Genomic DNA, 23,029 nt, shown 5'->3' on the forward strand with positions numbered 1-23,029 from the left:
CGCTGAGAGATACATAAAGCAAAGCTTTAGCCTAAGCTTCTTGCTTTATTAACTTTGTCCTTACAAACATCACTGTCACTGTGCCCTACATCTAACATACACGTATTTCTAACGGTGTCTACTGTGTTGGCAAACAAACCTGTGGTAGAGATATCTGAAATTTTGCCATCTGAATACCCTGTTGATATGATTTCGCATATTTATCAAGCCAAATGGTTACATTTTGATTTAGCGGTAAGCAGAGAAGTGTTGACTTTGAAGGGCGAGTCTGTAAATGACTGTATCAGAGCCATCATCCTCATACATGAACTATGTCCATACACTATACCTTTAAAACACGGATCACGAGTACAGAAAGCTTATGTATCATTCTTCCTGTATGCTAGTCTAGCTACCAGAGGAAGGGACTGAGACATGTCTTATTTGATATGAAAACAGATGCTTTGTTGTGTGATCCAGTGATATACCACGCACACATGCACAGTACCCACCAATGTTGACTGCCATTCTGAAGGCAAACTACAAGACCAGTTGACAGCATACCACTAGGGACACTCTGGAAAACAATCAGTTTGGGTTGTATCATGTCTACAAATTAGTTACAAAAATTGCACATGTTAAAACTGCTGATTTCAAAATTTTATTTTTTTAAATATCATTAGCTTCTTTGACATTCATGTGAACAAAATCGTAACCATCAAAAGTTTCACTTCAATCTTGGTTTTTTGTTTGAACATATTGGCGTTTCCAAATCTAACTCATCCTCGGAAATGTCACCATTTGTGCTGGAAAAAAATGAGGACCCATTCAGTTGAGTACAGGGCATCCACTTGGGAAGAGATACAGCTGAGCTACTGGTCTGACTTGAATTGGCAGAGTTATCTCCCCTAAAAAATTGACCACTAGGTGGTGCTGTAGGTGTACTTTTCTGCACATTTGTTGCGTTCTTCAAAGTCCTTTTGGGGAAACCCCTTCTCAAAAGTTCTGCTGCTCTTTTCATATTTCTAGCAGGGTTGATGTTTGAATTCTCCTGACTGAAGGTTTTATTTGAACATTGTTGTTCTTGTTGTGGATTGTCCAGCAGATCAGAATCTAAAGAATTGTCTAGCCACAATTCACCAGAAAACAAACTAGCAGAAATATTAGGAGGGGCATTTGTCCACAACTTTTCCGTGTTTTCCACCTTGTCACCAAAACTGTCCGTCTGCTTGTCCCTTACACTTTCCTCGAAGGCAAACTGATGGAGTTTACTGATGGTTTTCTTTGAGACCCCTGACCTACATATAGGCGCACTGTCATTTGGAGGTTTGGATATTGGTGTTGATGCTGCATGGCCAAGTTCCTTATCAAGGTCACTAAGAAGGTCACCATCAAGTCTAGCTTCCTTTCTCATTGGCATCTTATCAGTATACGCAGATTCCAAATTTCTGCCCACAACTAATTCATCCTCTGTTTTATCATTTATATCATCCAGAAAATCACAAGTTCCATTCATATTCTGAGAAATACTAAAATTTAAGTTTGACCTCACAGACTCAAAATGACCATCTTCCTTTCCACTCTGATTCTGTGTTTTTGACATCCTCGCTTTTCCCGAATGTGACACACATGTAGCTTGCAAAGAGTTAACAGCCCTTTTATCAGCTATCTCTGTACTTGTGTGATTGAGTTTTGATTTTGATTTAGGTTTGAACTTCCACTGGCTGAATGAATGATCATTACTGACAGATGCTGCTTGTTCGGTCTCAGTACTCTGTTCTCCAGATTTATCACAAGTATTGTCAGGCCTTTTCAGTCGTCCATTTCTTTTCTGTATCCTGACATTCCCTCTCTGGAACAACCTCTGCTCCGTGCTTTCAGTTAGGAGGTCTGTCAATGACGTATCCAAGAGAAAAGACTCGTCTTTTGACTCATTGTTATTGTTGGTTCTCACATGACTTTCCTTGTCAATATTAACAAGGAGATCCTTCCCAGAATTGTCTCCCCTGATCTGCTCACTTCTGCCCATGATGTTTTGTCTAGCTGTGGTAACATCTGTATGAGGTTCACTGGAATTGGTCTCCCTTCCTGGCACCTGCTTCTTGTGACTCCCGGATTCCTTCTTAGCCTTGCTGTTCGCGGACTGTCCCTCCCTGCTGTTCCCACCCACACTTGGCCCAGGAGATGTTCCACCTGATCCCTGGCTTCCTGACAACTGCTCCTCAGCTGCCAGTCTTCTCAACTCTTCCTCCAGTAAATCACCCAGGCTTAATCTGTTCAGGACTATCTCCACTGAAGACATTCAACAAAAAATAACATTGATATGGCATGGCAATGTGAACTGCAATGTTATCATGACTGAGTGTAACCTGCAATGTTATCATGACTGAGTGTAACCTGCAATGTTATCATGAGTGAATGTGCAGGTAGGATAATAAGGCATGTAGGATAATGAGGCAGGTAGGATAATCAGGCATGTAGGATAATGAGGCAGGTAGGATAATGAAGCAGGTAGGATAACAAGGCCTGTAGGATAATAAAGCAGGTAGGATAACAAGGCATGAGGATAATGAGGCAGGTAGGATAACAAGGCATGTAAGATAATGAGGCAGGTAGGATAACAAGGTATTAGGATAATGAGGCATGTAGGATAATGAGGCATGTAGGATAACGAGGCACGTAGGAAAACCAGGCATGTAGGATAATGAGGCAGGTAGGATAACAAGGCATGTGGGATAATGACGCATGCAGGATAACATGGCATATAGGATAATGAGGCAGGTAGGATAACAAGGCATGCAGGATAACAAGGCAGGTAAGATAATAAGGAAGGCAAGATAATGAGGAAGGTATGATAACAAGGCATGTAGGATAACCAGGCAGGTAAGATAACAAGGAAAGTAAGATAATGAGGCAGGTAGGATAATAAGGCAAGTAGGATAACCAGGCAGGTAAGATAACAAGGAAGGTAAGATAATGAGGCAGGTAAGATAATGAGGCAGGTATGATAACAAGGCAAGTAGGAAAATGAGGCAGGTGCATGCAGGGTACCAAGGCAGGCCGGATTATGAGGTAGGGAGGACATGGAGGCGATGTGACTGGGTGGTCAGGTCAGTCAGGTATAAATGAATATAGCTGATGAAAGGCAGACTGTAAACCTCACCCTGCAGTTTGTACTCCTCCTCGGGCTGGTCCGGAAATGAGGTGTGGAGAGCATTGATGCCCCCCATGAGGGCCGCTCCCTGTAATGAACACACAGCCACATGTGTACACTGTATTTGTAATTAACTGGTGTGGATCAGTTAGTGATGAAGCAGAAGTCCAGTCACATCTAAACAGACACAGTTTTAAAGCTTCTGACCTAAATCTTGTAAAGTTACCATTATTCAAACTAGAAAAACCGCCAGCTTAAAACTGGTCCTGTTTGATGATAAAGTATGAAGAAACAGTGGAGCAGATTGAAAACATCCCATATTACATCATTTCACTTGGGTAAGACTGAGAGCAGATGCAGTTACAATAAGTTTACCTGCATGGAAGACTCCATTAGTGTTACAGCCACCACTGCATCAAGCACTGTCACCTTGTCTCGAAACATCAGCCGAGCATGAGCTGAACAACAGAAACAATTCTCACTATTCATGTATTTCACCAAAATACATGTTGTAGTGGCCCAATCAACAGTAACCATGGATCAATGTCTACTGCAATAATACTTGTGGTTATTTTACATAGCGCTTACTCTCTGAGACTGTGATCGTGTTTGAGTTTGAAGCGAGAAATGTTTTCCTTGAGAGAGGTTTGTAGTTAGTCTGTTTTTATCTTCAAAGAGAGTGAGTTTGTATTTACCTTGAGAAAGTTAGACATGCCTTTGTGTTTACCTTGAGAAAGTTAGATGTGAGTGTTTACCTTTTATGGAGAGTTTGAAGTGAATTTGTATTCACCTTGAGAGGGCTTGAAGTGAGTTAGTGTTTATCTTTGAGAGAGATTGAAGTGAGCTTGTGTTTTCCTTAAGAGAGGTTTGTAGTTTAATAGTATATGTTTACTTTGAAAGAGATATTGTGAGTTTGTGTTTACCTTGAGAGAGGTTTGTAGTTTAATAGTATATGTTTACTTTGAAAGAGATATTGTGAGTTTGTGTTTACCTTGAGAGAGGTTTGTAGTTTAATAGTATATGTTTACTTTGAAAGAGATATTGTGAGTTTGTGTTTACCTTGAGAGAGGTTTGTTGTCAGTCTATGTTTACTCTAATTTATTTGTTCTTTATTTGATTGGTGTTTAACACCGTACTTAAGAATTTTTCACTTATATAACGGCAGCCAGAATAACGGTGGGAGGAAAACAGGCAGATCCCAGGGAAAACCTGCAACCATGCACAGGTTGATGGCAGACCTTCAAGTAAGCCGCCCCACCCGAGCTGTTATACTGATACGGGTCAACCAGTTGTGCACTATCCCCTTCATGCTTACCTTGCGAGAGATTTAGTGACTTTATGTTTAGCTTTAGAAAGTCAGAAGTCAGTTCGGCTTTACCTTAGGAAAGTCTGAAGTGAGTTTGTGTTTACTTCAAAGAAGCTTGTAGTGACTGAGTTTCAGTTACCTTGAGAGAGTCTGATCATACTTTCTAGCAGCCTAACTGTTGTCCTTGCTGCATTACGGTGGTCCGCTCCTCTCTGGGCGCGGTAATACTCCTGTAGCACTCTACAACAACAACAAGAAAATCACCATCATCATAAAACACCTCTACACAAATACATACTCACATAACAGCTCTGCATGAAGACATCCTCACAGAACAGATCCTCACCTTTATTTATTTATATATTTAATTGGTGTTTTACATCATACTTAACATTTCACTTACATGACAGAGACCAGCATTATGGTTGAAGGAAACAGCGCAGAGTCTGGGGGACCACACGACCATCCATGGTGGGCTGCTAGCCGACCCATCCTCGCATACAGTTCTGCATAAATACACCCTCATATAACACCTCTGCACAAACACCTCCCCCCCCCCAACAGAACAGCTCTGCACAAACACACCCCCACAGAACAGCTCTGTACAAATACAACCCCACAGAACAACTCTGCACAAATAAACCCTCACATAATGGTTCTACACAAATACACCCTCACAGAACAGCTCTATGCAAATACACCCCCACATAACAGCTATGCACAAACACACCCCCACAGAACAGCTCTGCACAAACACACCCCCACAGAACAGCTCTGCACAAACACACCCTCACAGACCAGCTCTGCACAAATACACCCCCACAGAACAGCTCTATGCAAATACACCCTCACATAACGGCTCTGCACAAATACACCTCCACAGAACAGCTTTACACAAATAACAGCTCTGCACAAACACACCCTCACATAACAGCTCTGCACAAATAAACCCTTACATAATGGTTCTACACAAATACACTCTCACATAGCAGTTTTGCATAAACAAACCCTCACCTAACAGTTCTACACAAATACATCACATAACAGCTCTGCACAAATACACCCCCACAGAACAGTTCTACACAAATACATCATTGCACAACAGCTCTGCACAAACACACCCTCACGTTACAGCTCTGCACAAATACTCCCTCACAGAACAGCTCTGCACAAATACATTCTCACATAACAGTTCTACACAAATACATCACATAACAGCTCTACTCAAATACACCCTCACATAACAGTTCTACACAAATACACCCTCACATACCACCTCGACACAATGCACCCTACATAACAGCTCTACACAAATACACTCTCACATAACAGCTCTACACAAATACACTCTCGCAGAACAGTTCTACACAAACATCCTCACATAACAGTTCTACACAAATATATCCTCACATAACAGCTCTGCACAAATATACCCTCACATAACAGCTCTGCACAAATGCATGACTGTCACATAACCTATAGATTATCATGTAACAAACTACAGGTAGCTACCTGCCGGCCCCATCTGTCAGCTTAGGGGAGATACTTTTGATGTAGGACAGGTACACCTGCATTTTTTCCATGCTCCACAGACTCTTCACATCCATGTCACCTGAGTAGGACACAGGCAAATATGAGATAATATAATGTGATAGAGGAAGTTCAGACATGTAATCTTGTTAGTCAGAGCACACATATACAGTACTAGTAGAAGGGAACCTGGCTAATCAGAGCACACACATACAGTACTAGTAGAAGGGAACCTGGTTAGTCAGCACACACACATACAGTACTAGTAGAAGGGAACATGGCTAGTCAGGGCACACATATACAGTACTAGTAGAAGGCAGCCTGGCTAGTCGGAGCACATACACACAGTACTAGTAGAAAGGAACTTGGCTAGTCAGGGCAAACACATACAGCATTAGTAGAAGGGAACCTGGCTAGTCAGGGCCTCCACATAAAGTACTAGTAGAAGGGAACCTGGCTAATCAGAGCACACACACATACAGTACTAGTAGAAGGGAACCTGGCTGGTCAGAGCCCACACTTACAGTACTAGTAGATGGGAACCTGTTTAGTCAGGGCCCCCACATAAAGTACTAGTAGAAGGGAACCTGGCTAGTCAGAGCACACACATACAGTACTAGTAGAAGGAACCTGGCTAGTCAGAGCACACACATACAATACTAGTAGAAGGGAACCTGGCTAATCAGAGCACACACACATACAGCACTAGTAAAAGGGAACCTGGCTAGTCAGAGCCCACACATGCAGTACTAGTAGATGGGAACCTGGCTAGTCAGGGCCCCCACATAAAGTACTAGTAGAAGGGAACCTGGCTAGTCAGAGCACACACATACAGTACTAGTAGAAGGGAACCTGGCTAGTCAGGGCCCACACTTACAGTACTAGTAGAAGGGAACCTGGTTAGTCAGAGCACACACACAGTACTAGTAGAAGGGAACCTGGCTAGTCAGAGCACACACATACAGTGCTAGCAGGAGGGAACCTGGCTAGTCAGAGCAAACACACACACAATACTAGTAGAAGGGAACCTGGCTCGTCAGAGCACACACACACACAATACTAGTAGAAGGGAACCTGGCTAGTCAGAGCACACACAATACTAGTAGAAGGGAACCTGGCTAGTCAGAGCAAACACATACAGTACTAGTAGAAGGGAACCTGGCTAATCAGAGCACACACATACAGTACTAGTAGAAGGGAACCTGGCTAGTCAGAACCCACACATACAGTACTAGTAGATGGGAACCTGGCTAGTCAGAGCACACACACAGTACTAGTAGAAGGGAACCTGGATAGTCAGGGCCCACACTTACAGTACTAGTAGAAGGGAACCTGGCTAATCAGAGAGCACACACACAGTACTAGTAGAAGGGAACCTGGTTAGTCAGGGCCCACAGAGTACTAGTAGAAGGAAACCTGGCTAGTCAGAGCACACACACAGTACTAGTAGAACGGAGCCTGGCTAGTCAGAGCACACACATACAGTACTAGTAGAAGGGAACCTGGTTAGTCAGGGTCCACAGAGTACTAGTAGAAGGGAACCTGGCTAGTCAGAGCACACACATACAGTACTAGTAGAAGGGAACCTGGCTAATCAGAGCACATACATACAGTGCTAGCAGAAGGGAACCTGGCTAGTCAGAGCACACACATACAATACTAGTAGAAGGGAACCTGGCTAGTCAGAGCAAACACACACACAACACTAGTAGAAGGGAACCTGGCTCGTCAGAGCACACACACATACAGTACTAGTAGAAGGGAACCTGCCTAGTCAGAGCACACACACATACAGTACTAGTAGATGGGAACCTGGCTCATCAGGGCACACACATACAGTACTAGTAGAAGGGAACCTGGCTAGTCAGAGCACACACATACAATACTAGTAGAAGGGAACCTGGCTAGTCAGAGCAAACACACACACAATACTAGTAGAAGGGAACCTGGCTAGTCAGAGCACACACACACACTACTAGTAGAAGGGAACCTGGCTAGTCAGAGCACACCCACATACAGTACTAGTAGAGGGGAACCTGGCTCGTCAGGGCAAACACACACACAATACTAGAAGCAGGGAACCTGGCTAGTCAGAACCCACACATGCAGTACTAGTAGATGGGAACCTGGCTCGTCAGGGCACACACATACAGTACTAGTAGAAGGGAACCTGGCTAGTCAGAGCACACACATACAGTACTAGTAGAAGGGAACCTGGCTAGTCAGAGCAAACACACACGCAATACTAGTAGAAGGGAACCTGGCTAGTCAGAGCACACACACACACTACTAGTAGAAGGGAACCTGGCTAGTCAGAGCACACCCACATACAGTACTAGTAGAAGGGAACCTTGCTCGTCAGGGCACACATACATACAGTACTAGTAGAAGGGAACCTGGCTGGTCAGAGTACACCCACATACAGTACTTATAGAAGGAAACCTGGCTCGTCAGGGCACACATATACAGTACTAGTAGAAGGGAACCTGGCTAGTCAGAGCACACACATACAATACTAGTAGAAGGGAACCTGGCTAGTCAGAGCAAACACACACACAATACTAGTAGAAGGGAACCTGGCTAGTCAGAGCACACACACACACTACTAGTAGAAGGGAACCTGGCTAGTCAGAGCACACCCACATACAGTACTAGTAGAGGGGAACCTGGCTCGTCAGGGCAAACACACACACAATACTAGAAGCAGGGAACCTGGCTAGTCAGAACCCACACATGCAGTACTAGTAGATGGGAACCTGGCTCGTCAGGGCACACACATACAGTACTAGTAGAAGGGAACCTGGCTAGTCAGAGCACACACATACAGTACTAGTAGAAGGGAACCTGGCTAGTCAGAGCAAACACACACGCAATACTAGTAGAAGGGAACCTGGCTAGTCAGAGCACACACACACACTACTAGTAGAAGGGAACCTGGCTAGTCAGAGCACACCCACATACAGTACTAGTAGAAGGGAACCTTGCTCGTCAGGGCACACATACATACAGTATTAGTAGAAGGGAACCTGGCTGGTCAGAGTACACCCACATACAGTACTTATAGAAGGAAACCTGGCTCGTCAGGGCACACATATACAGTACTAGTAGAAGGGAACCTGGCTAGTCAGAGCACACACATACAATACTAGTAGAAGGGAACCTGGCTAGTCAGAGCAAACACACACCCAATACTAGTAGAAGGGAACCTGGCTAGTCAGAGCAAACACACACACACTACTAGTAGAAGAGAACCTGGCTAGTCAGAGCACACACACATACAGTACTAGTAGAAGGGAACCTGGCTAGTCAGAGCAAACACACACCCAATACTAGTAGAAGGGAACCTGGCTAGTCAGAGCACACACACACAATACTAGTAGAAGGGAACCTGGCTAGTCAGAGCACACACACACACACACTACTAGTAGAAGAGAACCTGGCTAGTCAGAGCACACACACATACAGTACTAGTAGCAGGGAACCTGGCTAGTCAGGGCATACACATACAGTACTAGCAGAAGGGAACCTGGTTAGTCAGAGCACACACACATACAGTACTAGTAGAAGGGAACCTGGCTAGTCAGAGCAAACACACACACATACAGTACTAGTAGAAGGGAACCTGGCTAGCCAGAGCAAACACACACAATACTAGTAGAAGAGAACCTGGCTAGTCAGAGCACACACACACACAGTACTAGTAGAAAGGAACCTGGTTAGTCAGAGCATACACACATACAGTACTAGTAGCAGGGAACCTGGCTAGTCAGAGCATACACATACAGTACTAATACAAGGTTCGGTCGGGGGAACTGACCATCTTGATTGAAAAGAGAGAAAAAATGTAAATATGTTTGTTGTGTAAATATACCAATATTATTACACTTCATAACCATCTTTGTGTAGTTACCTGATGGCTTTTTGTCCTCCAAAATGTAGTTAGAAACAACCCTGTCCCACTCCTCATTCTGCGAGTCCAGCAATACTAGTACCAGATCAAATCTGCTCAATAGGGGACTGGCCAGGGCAATGTTCACGCTGATTGACTGCAAACACAGACATTAACATCACTGAATGAGTTACGGCCACGGCGATGTTCACACTGACAGACTGCAAACACAGACATTTACATCACTGACTGAGTTACGGCCACAGCGATGTTCACACTGATTGACTGCAAACACAGACATTTACATCACTGAATGAGTTACGGCCACAGCGATGTTCACACTGACAGACTGCAAACACAGACATTTACATCACTGAATGAGTTACGACCACGGCGATGTTCACACTGACAGACTGCAAACACAGACATTTACATCACTGAATGAGTTACGGCCACAGCGATGTTCACACTGACAGACTGCAAACACAGACATTTACATCACTGACTGAGTTACGGCCACAGCGATGTTCATGCTAACAGACTGCAAACACAAACATTTACATCACTGAATGAGTTACGGCCACGGCGATGTTCACACTGACAGACTGCAAACACAGACATTTACATCACTGAATGAGTTATGGCCACAGCGATGTTCACACTGACAGACTGCAAACACAGATATTTACATCACTGACTGAGTTACGTCCACAGCGATGTTCATGCTAACAGACTGCAAACACAAACATTTACATCACTGACTGAGTTACTGCCACAGTGATGTTCACACTAACATACTGCAAACACAGATATTTACATCAATGACTGAGTTACGGCCACAGCGATGTTCATGCTAACAGACTGCAAACACAAACATTTACATCACTGAATGAGTTACGGCCACGGCGATGTTCACACTGACAGACTGCAAACACAGACATTTACATCACTGACTGAGTTACGGCCACAGCGATGTTCATGCTAACAGACTGCAAACACAAACATTTACATCACTGACTACTGCCACGGCGATGTTCACACTAACAGACTGCAAACACAGATATTTACATCACAAACTGAGTTACGGCCACTGCGATGTTCATGCCAACAGACTGCAAACACAGACATTTACATCACTGAATGAGTTACGGCCACAGCGATGTTCACACTGACAGACTGCAAACACAAACATTTACATCACTGAATGAGTTACGGCCACGGCGATGTTCACACTGACAGACTGCAAACACAAACATTTACATCACTGAATGAGTTACGGCCACAGCAATGTTCACACTGACAGACTGCAAACACAAACATTTACATCACTGAATGAGTTACGGCCACGGCGATGTTCACACTGACAGACTGCAAACACAGACATTTACATCACTGACTGAGTTACGGCCACAGCGATGTTCATGCTAACAGACTGCAAACACAAACATTTACATCACTGACTGAGTTACTGCCACGGTGATGTTCACACTAACAGACTGTAAACACAGATATTTACATTACAAACTGAGTTACGGCCACAGCGATGTTCATGCCAACAGACTGCAAACACAGATATTTACATCACCGACTGAGTTACTGCCACAGCAATGTTCATGCTAACAGACTGCAAACACAAACATTTACATCACTGAATGAGTTACGACCACGGCGATGTTCACACTGACAGACTGCAAACACAAATATTTACATCACTGACTGAGTTACTGCCACAGTGATGTTCACACTGACAGACTGCAAACACAAACATTTACATCACTGACTGAGTTACGGCCACAGCAATGTTCACACTAACAGACTGCAAACACAGATATTTACATCACTGACTGAGTTACGGCCACAGCGATGTTCATGCTAACAGACTGCAAACACAGACATTTACATCACTGACTGAGTTACGGTCACAGCGATGTTCATACTAACAGACTGCAAACACAGATATTTACATCACTGACTGAGTTACGGCCACAGCGATGTTCATACTAACAGACTGCAAACACAGACATTTACATCAATGACTGAGTTACGGCCACAGCGATGTTCATGCTAACAGACTGCAAACAAGATATTTACATCACTGACTGAGTTACGGCCACAGCAATGTTCATGCTAACAGACTGCAAACACAGATATTTACATCACTGACTGAGTTACGGCCACAGCGATGTTCATGCTAACAGACTGCAAACACAGATATTTACATCACTGACTGAGTTACGGCCACAGCGATGTTCATGCTAACAGACTGCAAACACATATATTTACATCACTGACTGAGTTACGGCCACAGCGATGTTCATGCTAACAGACTGCAAACACAGATATTTACATCACTGACTGAGTTACGGTCACAGCGATGTTCATGCTAACAGACTGCAAACACAAATATTTACATCACTGAATGAGTTACAGCCACAGCGATGTTCATGCTAACAGACTGTAAACACAGATATTTACATCACTGACTGAGTTACGGCCACAGCGATGTTCATGTTAACAGACTGCAAACACAAATATTTACATCACTGACTGAGTTATGGCCACGGTGATGTTCACACTAACAGACTGTAAACACAGATATTTACATCACTGACTGAGTTACGGCCACAGCAATGTTCATGCTAACAGACTGCAAACACAGACATTTACATCACTGACTGAGTTACGGCCACAGCGATGTTCATGCTAACAGACTGCAAACACAGATATTTACATCACTGACTGAGTTACGGCCACAGCGATGTTCATGCTAACAGACTGCAAACACAGATATTTACATCACTGACTGAGTTAAGGCCACAGCGATGTTCATGCTAACAGACTGTAAACACAGACATTTACATCACTGACTGAGTTACGGCCGCAACGATGTTCATGCTAACAGACTGCAAACACAGACATTTACATCACTGTCTATTATTTAATGCCGTAATAGTCACTCCATCCTTGGTATTCTGCTAAGCTCTGTTTAGGTACTCCAGCAGATACCATGGTTGCCTAGTTGTCTGTTTGGTTATGATGTACCCACATCTTTAGCATTACTTTGGCTACATCACAATACTGTGTCTTTGTGGCAGGTTCATCCCTGCACCATGAAACTCAGTGCTGCCTTACCGAAAAAGCATGCCAATGGGCTGGTTCATCCTAGCACCATCAAACTCAAAGTGCTGCCTTACCAAAATAACATGTCAACAACACTGCACACCTCTTCAAGTCACAAAGATACATGTGACTTGATGAGATATTGACCCTGGACCAAACAATAATTGGTTAATCCCCTATTTTTTGGCCAACCTGTTTTTCAAACTTCATCAGAGAGGTTCAAGCTCTTGCACAAGATGGAAAGAATGCTGACAATTATTATGAATGTGAAATATATCCAACACATCTTTCCAGGAACTTCACTGATGTGGAGGCCTCTGTGGCTCATTTGGTTGGTGCGCTAGTGCAGCCTAATGACCCAGGAGTCTCTCACCAATGCGGACGCTGTGAGTTCAAGTCCAGCTCATGCTGGCTTCCTCTCCGACCGTACGTGGGAGGGTCTGCCAGCTACCTACGGATGGTCGTGGGTCTCCCCCCTGGCTCTGCCTCGTTTTCTCCCACCATAATGCTGGCCGCCAGAGTATAAGTGAAATATTCTTGAGTACATGTACGGCGTAAAACACCAATCAAATAAATAAATTAATAAATAACGGGCACTGATGAAAACGGAAAGATGATAAAGGGCTGTGGTCAGAACGGAATTTATTTATTTATTTGATTGGTGTTTTACGCCGTGCCGGTCAGAACGGAAAGGTGATAAAGGGCTGTGGTCAGAACGGAAAGATAATGAACGATTGGGAACTACAATATATCTTCCTGTTGATGAAATATGCCTGCATGCAGTGGTTTATTTAAATGTTTTTTTGATTGGTTTTTATCGCTCCTCTGACCTCCTGACTTAAAGCTGTAGTCAGAGACAGGGCTGCATTGGAAGACGCGATCGCTCTGGCCACGGACCTGGCAGTTTTAGCGATCCAGAGCTTTAATAGTTGTCTCAGAGAAGCAAATGTAGAAAGTTACATTAGGAGGCCCTACCAAATAAATCACTGATGTGACACCATACATGTGCCTATAAGCAGTCCAGGTGATCAGAGTAATAGGACATATGGAGAAAATGCAGACAGGCTGATGGGAAGCTGTCAGACAGGCTGATGGGAAGCTGTCAGACAGGCTGATGGGAAGCTGCCAGACAGGCTGATGGGAAGCTGTCTGACAGGCTGATGGGAAGCTGTCAGACAGGCTGATGGGAAGCTGTCAGACAGGCTGATGGGAAGCTGTCTGACAGGCTGATGGGAAGCTGTCAGACAGGCTGATGGGAAGCTGTCAGACAGGCTGATTTGAAGCTGTCAGACAGGCTGATGGGAAGCTGTCAGACAGGCTGTAGACTCCAGCAAAGGCATTGCCGTTTGCATGTGCATTTCTGTTTAGACCTAGTACTGTATACATGTATGTACATGGATTTGACCTACCTGGTTAGGATCATATCGCCCTTTGGGGTTTGTGGCAGCCAGGATGGTAGTTCTTGTGTTCAGCTTACACACCAGCCCAGCCTGCAGTGATGAAGGAAGAACAAGCTTGACTTCCCATAATATTATGACTTTTCACATATAGGTAAATCAGTTGTAATCTGCAGGATTAGCTCATGCATGTGTGTCGTCCTCCAGAAATCAACAACATCTAACCGCCTAAAACATTTCTGCTACTCTTTTTCTATTAGGTTTTCTTATATAAAGTCACATAACAACAGGAATGGCCTGATAGCATCAACACATCCACAACAATATGCACAGAACACCTTTACACGTCTAAGCAGTTACGTTGAATAACTTTGGGGAGATCTCATTTATTTATTTCATTGGGGTGTAGCGCAATACTCAAGAATATCTCACTTTTGGAAATTTCAAGTCTTAATCTTAATCCCACAATATATTTACATGTTGCCGACCTTGGCGACACTGATGGTTTGCTGCTCCATGGCCTCATGTATGCTGGCACGGTCATGTTCCCGGATACTGTTAAATTCATCTATGCAGCACAACCCTCCATCAGCCAACACCAGGGCTCCAGCCTCCAACTGCCACTCACCGCTGTCCTGTATATACACAGACACAAAGGAAAACACTTGTAAACAAAATGTAATAATAATGTAAACAAAATTAAGAATGCTATAAATCTCTGCAAGCCTAAAAGTAGTAGAGTATAACAACTGACTTAATTAGCCCATCACAAGTATTACAACAAACCCCAGATACGAATGATGACAAATTTAAATCTTAGCTATTTCAACTCTCATTTAAACAGGTGGTCAGATGTTGATTTACCTTGACCGCTGTAACAGTCAGTCCTGCACTAGTGCTCCCTATCCCAGTGGTCAACACTGACCGAGGTGTGATCTTGGAGGAATACTTCAGGAACTGCGACTTTCCAGTTCCTGCAAAATAAACACAACAACCAACAGACTTTGTCAAATTTACATATCTTGGTATGCATAATAAAAATCAAAAGATTCACCTATTTCACTATCACTATAATTTCTACAGGCTAGCTGCACTAAGCAGACAGGACAGAAAATCCCCCCACTCTCATCCCCACCCCCAGGTCATCGCAGCCCCACCCCCTTCCACCCCAGTTTACCTGGATCTCCCACTAACAGCATGTGGATTTCCCCCCTCACACGGCTACCTGAAGCATTGTTTCTCTGAAAAATACAAAAATTTACAGTTCACTTCATAAAGAAGTATCATAATTCAGTTTATCTAAGCTGTGTGGAAATTCCCATCTTTTCGAGCCAACCTCAACACAGAAGGAGCAAGTAACATACACAATAGGATTTATCTATTCCATTGATGTTTTACACTGAAGTCAAGAACATTTCACTAATACATTGATGGCCAGCATTATAGTGGGAGGACACCAGGGCAGAACTCGTGGGAACCCATGACCACCGCAGGTTGCTGACAGACCTTCCATCGTACTGCCATGATATACGAGGTGCAGATTTCATCCTTGCCTTGGACTGGGAATTTGCAGGTTCTCTTGGTGGTAATAAGGGATTGGTGACCTCTCCACACAAGACTGACTATCATCGAATAAAAAATCTCAAGGAGACGTTCAACACTGCAAGTATCAAATAACTAAATGAAGAGATTTTTCGTTGTAATCTGGCAGATCTGCGTGGTAATCTTGGCAGATCCGTGTGGTAATCTGGGCAGATCTGTGTGTAATCTGGGCAGATCTGTGTGGTAATCTGGGCAGATCTGTGTGGTAATCTTGGCTGATCTGTGTGGTAATCTGGGGCAGATCTGTGTGGTAATCTTGGCTGATCTGTGTGGTAATCTGGGCAGATCTGTGTGGTAATCTTGGCAGATCTGTGTGGCAATCTTGGCAGATCTGTTTGATAATCTGGCCAGGTCCTGTGTGGTAATCTTTGCAGATCTGTGCAATAATCTGGGCAGATCTGTGCAGTAATCTGGGCAGATCTGTGCAGTAATCTGGGCAGATCTGTGTGGCAATCTTGGCAGATCTGTGAGGTAATCTTTGCAGATCTGTGTGGTAATCCGGGCAGAAGAGATTTTTGTTGTAATCTGGGCAGATCTGTGTGGTAATCTTGGCAGATCTGTGTGAGAATCTTGGCAGATCTATGTGGTAATCTTGGCAGATCTGTGTGGTAATCTTGGCAGATCTGTGTGATAATCTGGGCAGATCTGTGTGGTAATCTTTGCAGATCTGTGTGGTAATCTTTGCAGATCTGTGCAGTATCTGGGCAGATCTGTGTGGCAATTGGGCAGATCTGTGTGGCAATCTTGGCAGATCTGTGTGTAATCTTTGCAGATCTGTGTGGTAATCTGGGCAGATCTGTGTGGCAATCTTGGCAGATCTGTGTGATAATCTGGGCAGATTTGTGTGCTAATCTGTGGTTATCTGGAAGATCTGTGTGGTAATCTTGGCAGATCTGTGTGGCAATCTGGGCAGATCTGTGTGGTAATCTTGGCAGATCTGTGAGGTAATCTTTGCAGATCTGTGTGGTAATCCGGGCAGAAGAGATTTTGTTGTAATCTGGGCAGATCTGTGTGGTAATCTTGGCAGATCTGTGTGAGAATCTTGGCAGATCTATGTGGTAATCTTGGCAGATCTGTGTGGTAATCTTGGCAGATCTGTGTGATAATCTGGGCAGATCTATATTGGTAATCTGGGCAGATCTGTGTGGGTAATCTGGCAGATTTGTGTGGTAATCTGTGCAGATCTGTGTGGCAATCTGGGCAGATCTATGTGGCAATCTCTGCAGATCTGTGTGGTAATCTTTGCAGATCTGTGTGGTAATCTGTGCAGATCTTTGTGGTAATCTTTGCAGATCTGTGTGGTAATCTGGGAAGATCTGTGTGGTAATCTGGCAGATTTGTGTGGTAATCTTTGCAGATCTGTGTGGTAATCTGGGCAGATGTGTGTGGTAATCTGGCAGATTGTGTGGTAATCTGGGCAGATCTGTGTGGTAATCTCGCAGATTTGTGTGGTATCTGGGCAGATCTATGTGGTAATCTGGGCAGATCTTTGTGGTAATCTTTGCAGATCTGTGTGGTAATCTGGGAAGATCTGTGTGGTATCTGGCAGATTTGTGTGGTAATCTTTTGCAGATCTGTGTGGTAATCTTTGCAGATCTGTGTGGTAATCTTTGGCGATCTGTATGGTAGTCTGGGCAGACCTGTGTGGTAATCTAGCAGACCTGTGTGGTAATCTGGGCAGACCTGTGTGGTAAGCTTTGCAGATCTGTGTGGCAATCTGGCAGATTTGTGTGGTAATCTTGGCAGATATGCGAGGTAATCATGGTAGATCTGTGTGGTAATCTGGGCAGATCTGTGTGGTAATCTGTGCAGATCTTTGTGGTAATCTTTGCAGACTTGTGTGGTAATCTGGGTAGATCTGTGTGGCAATCTTGGCAGATCTGTGTGGCAATCTTGGCAGATCTGTGTGCTAATCTGGGCAGATGTGTGTGGTAATCTGGGCAGATGTGTGTGGTAATCTTGGCAGATCTGTGTGGTAATCTGGGCAGATGTGTGTGGTAATCTGGCAGAGCTGTGTGATAATCTGGGCAGATCTGTGTGGTAATTTGGGCAGATCTGTGTAGTGATTTTGGCAGATCCGAGTGATAATCTTGGCAGATCTGTATGGTAATCTGGGCAGATCTGTGTGCTAATCTGGGTAGATCTGTGCGGTAATCTTGGCAGATCTGTGTGGCAATCTGGGCAAATCTGTGTGGTAATCTTTGCAGATCTGTGTGGTAATCTTTGCAGATCTGTGTGGTAATCTTTGGCGATCTGTATGGTAGTCTGGGCAGACCTGTGTGGTATTCTAGCAGACCTGTGTGGTAATCTGGGCAGACCTGTGTGGTAAGCTTTGCAGATCTGTGTGGCAATCTGGGCAGATTTGTGTGGTAATCTGGGCAGATCTGTGTGGCAATCTTTGCAGATTTGTGTGGTAATCTGCAAACTTGTGTGGTAATCTGGGCAGATCTGTGTGGCAATCTTTGCAGATCTGTGCAGTTATCTGGGCAGATCAGTGTGGTAATCTGGCAGATTTGTGTGGTAATCTGTGCAGACCTGTGTGGTAATCTTTGCAGATCTGTGTGGTAATCTGGACAGATCTGTGTGGTAATCTGGGAAGATCTGTGTGGTAACCTTACAGACTTGTGTGGTAATCTGGGCAGATCTGTGTGGCAATTTTGCAGATCTGTGCAGTTATCTGGGCAGATCAGTGTGGTAATCTTGCAGATTTGTGTGGTAATCTGGGCAGACCTGCGTGGTAATCTTTGCAAATCTGTGTGGTAATCTGGGCAGATCTGTGTGGTAATCTGGCAGATCTGTGTGGTAACCTTGCAGACTTGTGTGGTAATCTGGGCAGATCTGTGTGGTAATCTTTGCAGATCTGTGTGGTAATCTGGGCAGATCTGTGTGGTAATCTGGGCAGATCTGTGTGGTAATCTTGCAGATTTGTGTGGTAATCTGGGCAGATCTGTGTGGTAATCTAGCAGACTTGTGTGGTAATCGGGGCAGATCTGTGTGGTAATCTGGGCAGATCTGTGTGGTAATCTGGCAGACTTGTATGGTAATCTGGGCAGGCCTTTGTGGTTATCTGGGAAGATCTGTGTGGTAATCTTGGCAGACGTGTGGCAATCTTTGTAGATCTGTGTGGCAATCTTGGGAGATCTGTGGTAATCTTGGCAGATCTGTGTGGTAATCTTGGCAGATCTGTGTGGTAATCTTGGCAGATCTATGTGGCAATCTTGGCAGATCTGTGTGGTTATCTTGGCAGATCTGTGTGGTAATCTTGGCAGATCCGAGTGGTAATCTGGGCAGATCTCTGCGGTAATCTTGGCCGATCTGTGTGGTAATCTTGCAGATTTGTGTGGTAATCTTGGCAGTATAGTATAGTATTGGCATCATATAGTATAGAGGATTTTATGTGATACAATACAGCTGTGAACACACCTGCCAATGCCTCCATTGTAAGGCCAGTCACAACACCTGTGGCAGGAACAACGTTACGTTGCACACGCTTCGTACATGTACGATGTCCACAAAATGGTACATTTACGTGGACAATAAAACATGAACAGTTTTGTCATGACAGCACCTTATGGAATGTTCACAGAGAAACTTTACAGTCATGCTGCAAATACTGATCTAATTATTTACAAGATTAATGAGAGAAACTATGCTGATACCACAAAGTAAGATTTAACCACAATCTGGTCAGTTTACCTGTACGCCACCAGTCAGTGCCAGGGTTACTGCCAGCTTGACAACATACAGGCCATACACCTGTGGACAGAGACTGGCCAGGATCTGATTTCTAGCGGTCAGTGGAGAGTTCTTGTGCTTCTCCCAGAATTCTTCAAACTCAGCTTTCTGTTGGCCAAATCAAATAGCGTTCATGTTGTATCATGTGATGGCCAAAACAAATAGTGCTCATGTTATAACATGTGCTATCTTACACAGATTTGATAAACATTTTCAACAGATACCTGTATCTGAGCAATATGTAAGACAGATACAAATAGTGTAGATTAGTCAATATTATTGCATATGCAAAAATATTACTATTACAATGTATATATCTACTGTTGCTGGAAACATATACGTGTCTTTTCTTGATTTGGGAGAAAACTATATTTGTAGTTCAGACATGTCTGTTCATTCTGCAAATGTCTGAAGCCAACACACTGGAGACAAACTAGAGCAGTCTCTGTATACCAGGCTCAGTTGTCCTCCAGTCCATGTAAGCTGTTACATGTACATTCTACACAGGTACATGTATACAATGTATATCATACTGGCTTACATGACCTCACAGTTTGAGGAGGTTGTACAGTTTGAGGAGGTTGTACAGTTTGAGGAGGTTGTACACACAATTCCACACAACTATTCCATTCTATCTGCCCTAGTGCTTACATGACCTCACAGTTTGAGGACGTTGTACATTCTACACAGGTACATGTATACAATGTACATCGTACTGGCTTACATGACCTCACAGTTTGAGGAGGTTGTACATTCTACACAGGTACATGTATACAATGTACATCGTACTGGCTTACATGACCTCACAGTTTGAGGAGGTTGTACATTCTACACAGGTACATGTATACAATGTACATCATACTGGCTTACATGACCTCACAGTTTGAGGAGGTTGTACAGTTTGAGGAGGTTGTACAGTTTGAGGAGGTTGTACACACAATTCCACACAACTATTCCATTCTATCTGCCCTAGTGCTATAACAGTGCCTTACCCATTCTGGAGTGACCAGTATACTATTCCTCTGACCATTAGTGACAAGCACATGGTTGGCCCGAATGACCACTTCTATGTCACACCTGACGTCCATCACAGCTGGCATCCACCGCCTCAACACTATACCACTACAACAGATTAGTCTTAGCAATATCAATTAACATCTCAGCAAGCCTCAACAATATCAACTTACGTGTCAACAAGTCTCCGCATTATAGACTAATGTGTCAACTAGTCACAGCACTGTAAACTAATGTGCCAACAAATCTCAGCAATATAAACTAATGTGTCAACAAGTCTCAGCAATATCAACTAAATGTGTCAACAAGTTTCAGCAGTATACACTAATGTGTCAAAAAGTCTCAGCACTGTAAACTAATATGCCAACAAATCTCAGCAATATAAACTAATGTGTCAACAAGTCTCAGCAATATCAACTAAAGTGTCAACAAGTTTCAGCAGTATACACTAATGTGTCAAAAAGTCTCAGCACTATAAACTAATGTGTCAACAAGTCTCAGCAGTATAAACTTATGTGTCAACAAGTCTCAGCAATATCAACTAAAGTGTCAACAAGTCTCAGCAGTATACACTAATGTTTCAACAAGTCTCAGCAATATCAACTAATGTGTCAACAAGTCTCAGCAGTATACGCTAATGTGTCAACAAGTCTCAGCAGTATACACTAATGTGTCAACAAGTCAGAGCAGTATACACTAATGTGTCAACAAGTCTCAGCACTATAAACTAATGTGTCAACAAGCCTCAGCAGTACACACTAACGTGTCATCAAGTCTCAGCAGTATAAACTAATGTGTCAACAAGTCTCAGCACTTTAACCTAACGTGTCAACAAGTCTCAGCAGTATACACAAATGTGTCAAAAAGTCTCAGCAGTACACACTAATGTGTGAACAAGGCTCAGCACTATAAACTAATGTGTCAACAAGTCTCAAAACATGCCAACCTGCTGGTACATTGCTTTAATAACACAAAGCAATTCTCTGCCATGTGGTTTCTTGCATTTCTGCTTCATGTTAATACCATAAAAACAAAACATAGTCACATTCCAAAATACAACATGCTTTCAACATTAAATGCTGCTTTAATCCATTTTCAAAACAATTTTGACAACAAAACCATGATCAATCTGTCTTATGAGATCATCAAGGTGATTTTATCTGTTCATGCATGTTATTATGATGATATTAGTAATCCGACCTTGGACAAGACACACTTGTAGAGCACACAAACTTGACATAATCTCTACCATTACCTTCATACACACAGCATGGTCATGCCCACCAAACAAATGTGATCTAAGATTCATTGTTCTCCGAACGAATCTAACTTTGTTAACCCTATCACATCCTACATGTAAGCCCAGGATAAACCTGCTCACAAGCGCCCACCAGATGATGTAGATGTTCACACCACCAATTTGAGCTATGACCTTATCCCCACGAGCTCACCAAATGATGAGATCCTCACACCGTTCACTTGAGCTAACTATAACCTTGCTCCCACAAGCTCACCAGATAATGACATCGTCCCGGCTTTACAGCTGTCCACCAGGTCGTCCTCCAGGGTTATCCACATGGAGCGCGGGATTGTTCCCACCGCCAGCCGCTGAACCTGCTCCTGCAGCTTTATCTCTTGGTAATTCCGACATTTCATTGGTGGAGCACCTGGAAGAAAGAAAGGTGTCAAACTGAAAATCATCATCAAACTATGTTTTGAGTGTTTCAATGCAGACCTTAAGACTTTGTCACTTGCACAATGGCAATCAGGTTTGCAGATAGAGGAAATTTGCAGAGATAATCAAATAATAAAAATTTCAAACATTTACATTTGTACAGTACAGCTCAGGCTAAAAGTCAATTGTTTACCGCTCATATCGCGCTCCCAGATCCTGAATAACACTCCACTGACACGTGACAAGCCCTCTACTGAGCTGTGTCAGAGACCTGCTGAGGTGCGTAGGATTATCGTCGAAGGTGTGAACAAAGTTCCATCTACAGACTAATCCTAGCTAGTTTGCAAGTGAAGGTGTAGTCCCCGAGTATTCAGCTAAGTGAAAATATACTAGCCGTGAAAAGCGGGAAGTTTATTTTGCAATATGTAACCTACCTCGGCAAAACAAAATCAGTTCATTAAGGGAGTAAATATGCAATCAAAGTCATCGACTGGTACTGACAGTCAGCATGCTAATTTTGATATACACTTATGTTATGCCATATAAAACCTTGCAGCAAATATTTTATATCAAACTCGACAAATCTTCAAATAAACTTTACAAAACAACGCGACTTTCTTGTGAATAA

At 43.4% G+C, this 23,029-nt stretch overlaps 1 protein-coding gene across 1 annotated transcript in view; it reads right to left on the minus strand.

Moving 5' to 3' along the window:
- The window catches only part of LOC135466671 (DNA helicase MCM9-like), a 39,745-nt gene continuing 16,716 nt past the window's right edge, over window positions 1–23,029 (minus strand). Inside the window, exons 7-19 of the mRNA XM_064744295.1 lie at window positions 22,252–22,393; window positions 20,705–20,849; window positions 19,674–19,820; window positions 15,553–15,616; window positions 15,240–15,349; window positions 14,864–15,010; window positions 14,388–14,468; window positions 9,880–10,015; window positions 5,952–6,051; window positions 4,579–4,679; window positions 3,509–3,591; window positions 3,143–3,221; window positions 1–2,271 (exon numbers count right to left, since the gene is read on the minus strand). Coding sequence (XP_064600365.1) covers window positions 707–2,271; window positions 3,143–3,221; window positions 3,509–3,591; window positions 4,579–4,679; window positions 5,952–6,051; window positions 9,880–10,015; window positions 14,388–14,468; window positions 14,864–15,010; window positions 15,240–15,349; window positions 15,553–15,616; window positions 19,674–19,820; window positions 20,705–20,849; window positions 22,252–22,393 — 2,900 coding nt within the window. The 3' untranslated portion in view covers window positions 1–706. The remainder of the gene's footprint in view (window positions 2,272–3,142; window positions 3,222–3,508; window positions 3,592–4,578; window positions 4,680–5,951; window positions 6,052–9,879; window positions 10,016–14,387; window positions 14,469–14,863; window positions 15,011–15,239; window positions 15,350–15,552; window positions 15,617–19,673; window positions 19,821–20,704; window positions 20,850–22,251; window positions 22,394–23,029) is intronic.

The sequence above is a fragment of the Liolophura sinensis genome, chromosome 6 (genome assembly GCF_032854445.1).
Source record: "Liolophura sinensis isolate JHLJ2023 chromosome 6, CUHK_Ljap_v2, whole genome shotgun sequence".
Lineage (NCBI taxonomy): Eukaryota > Metazoa > Mollusca > Polyplacophora > Chitonida > Chitonidae > Liolophura > Liolophura sinensis.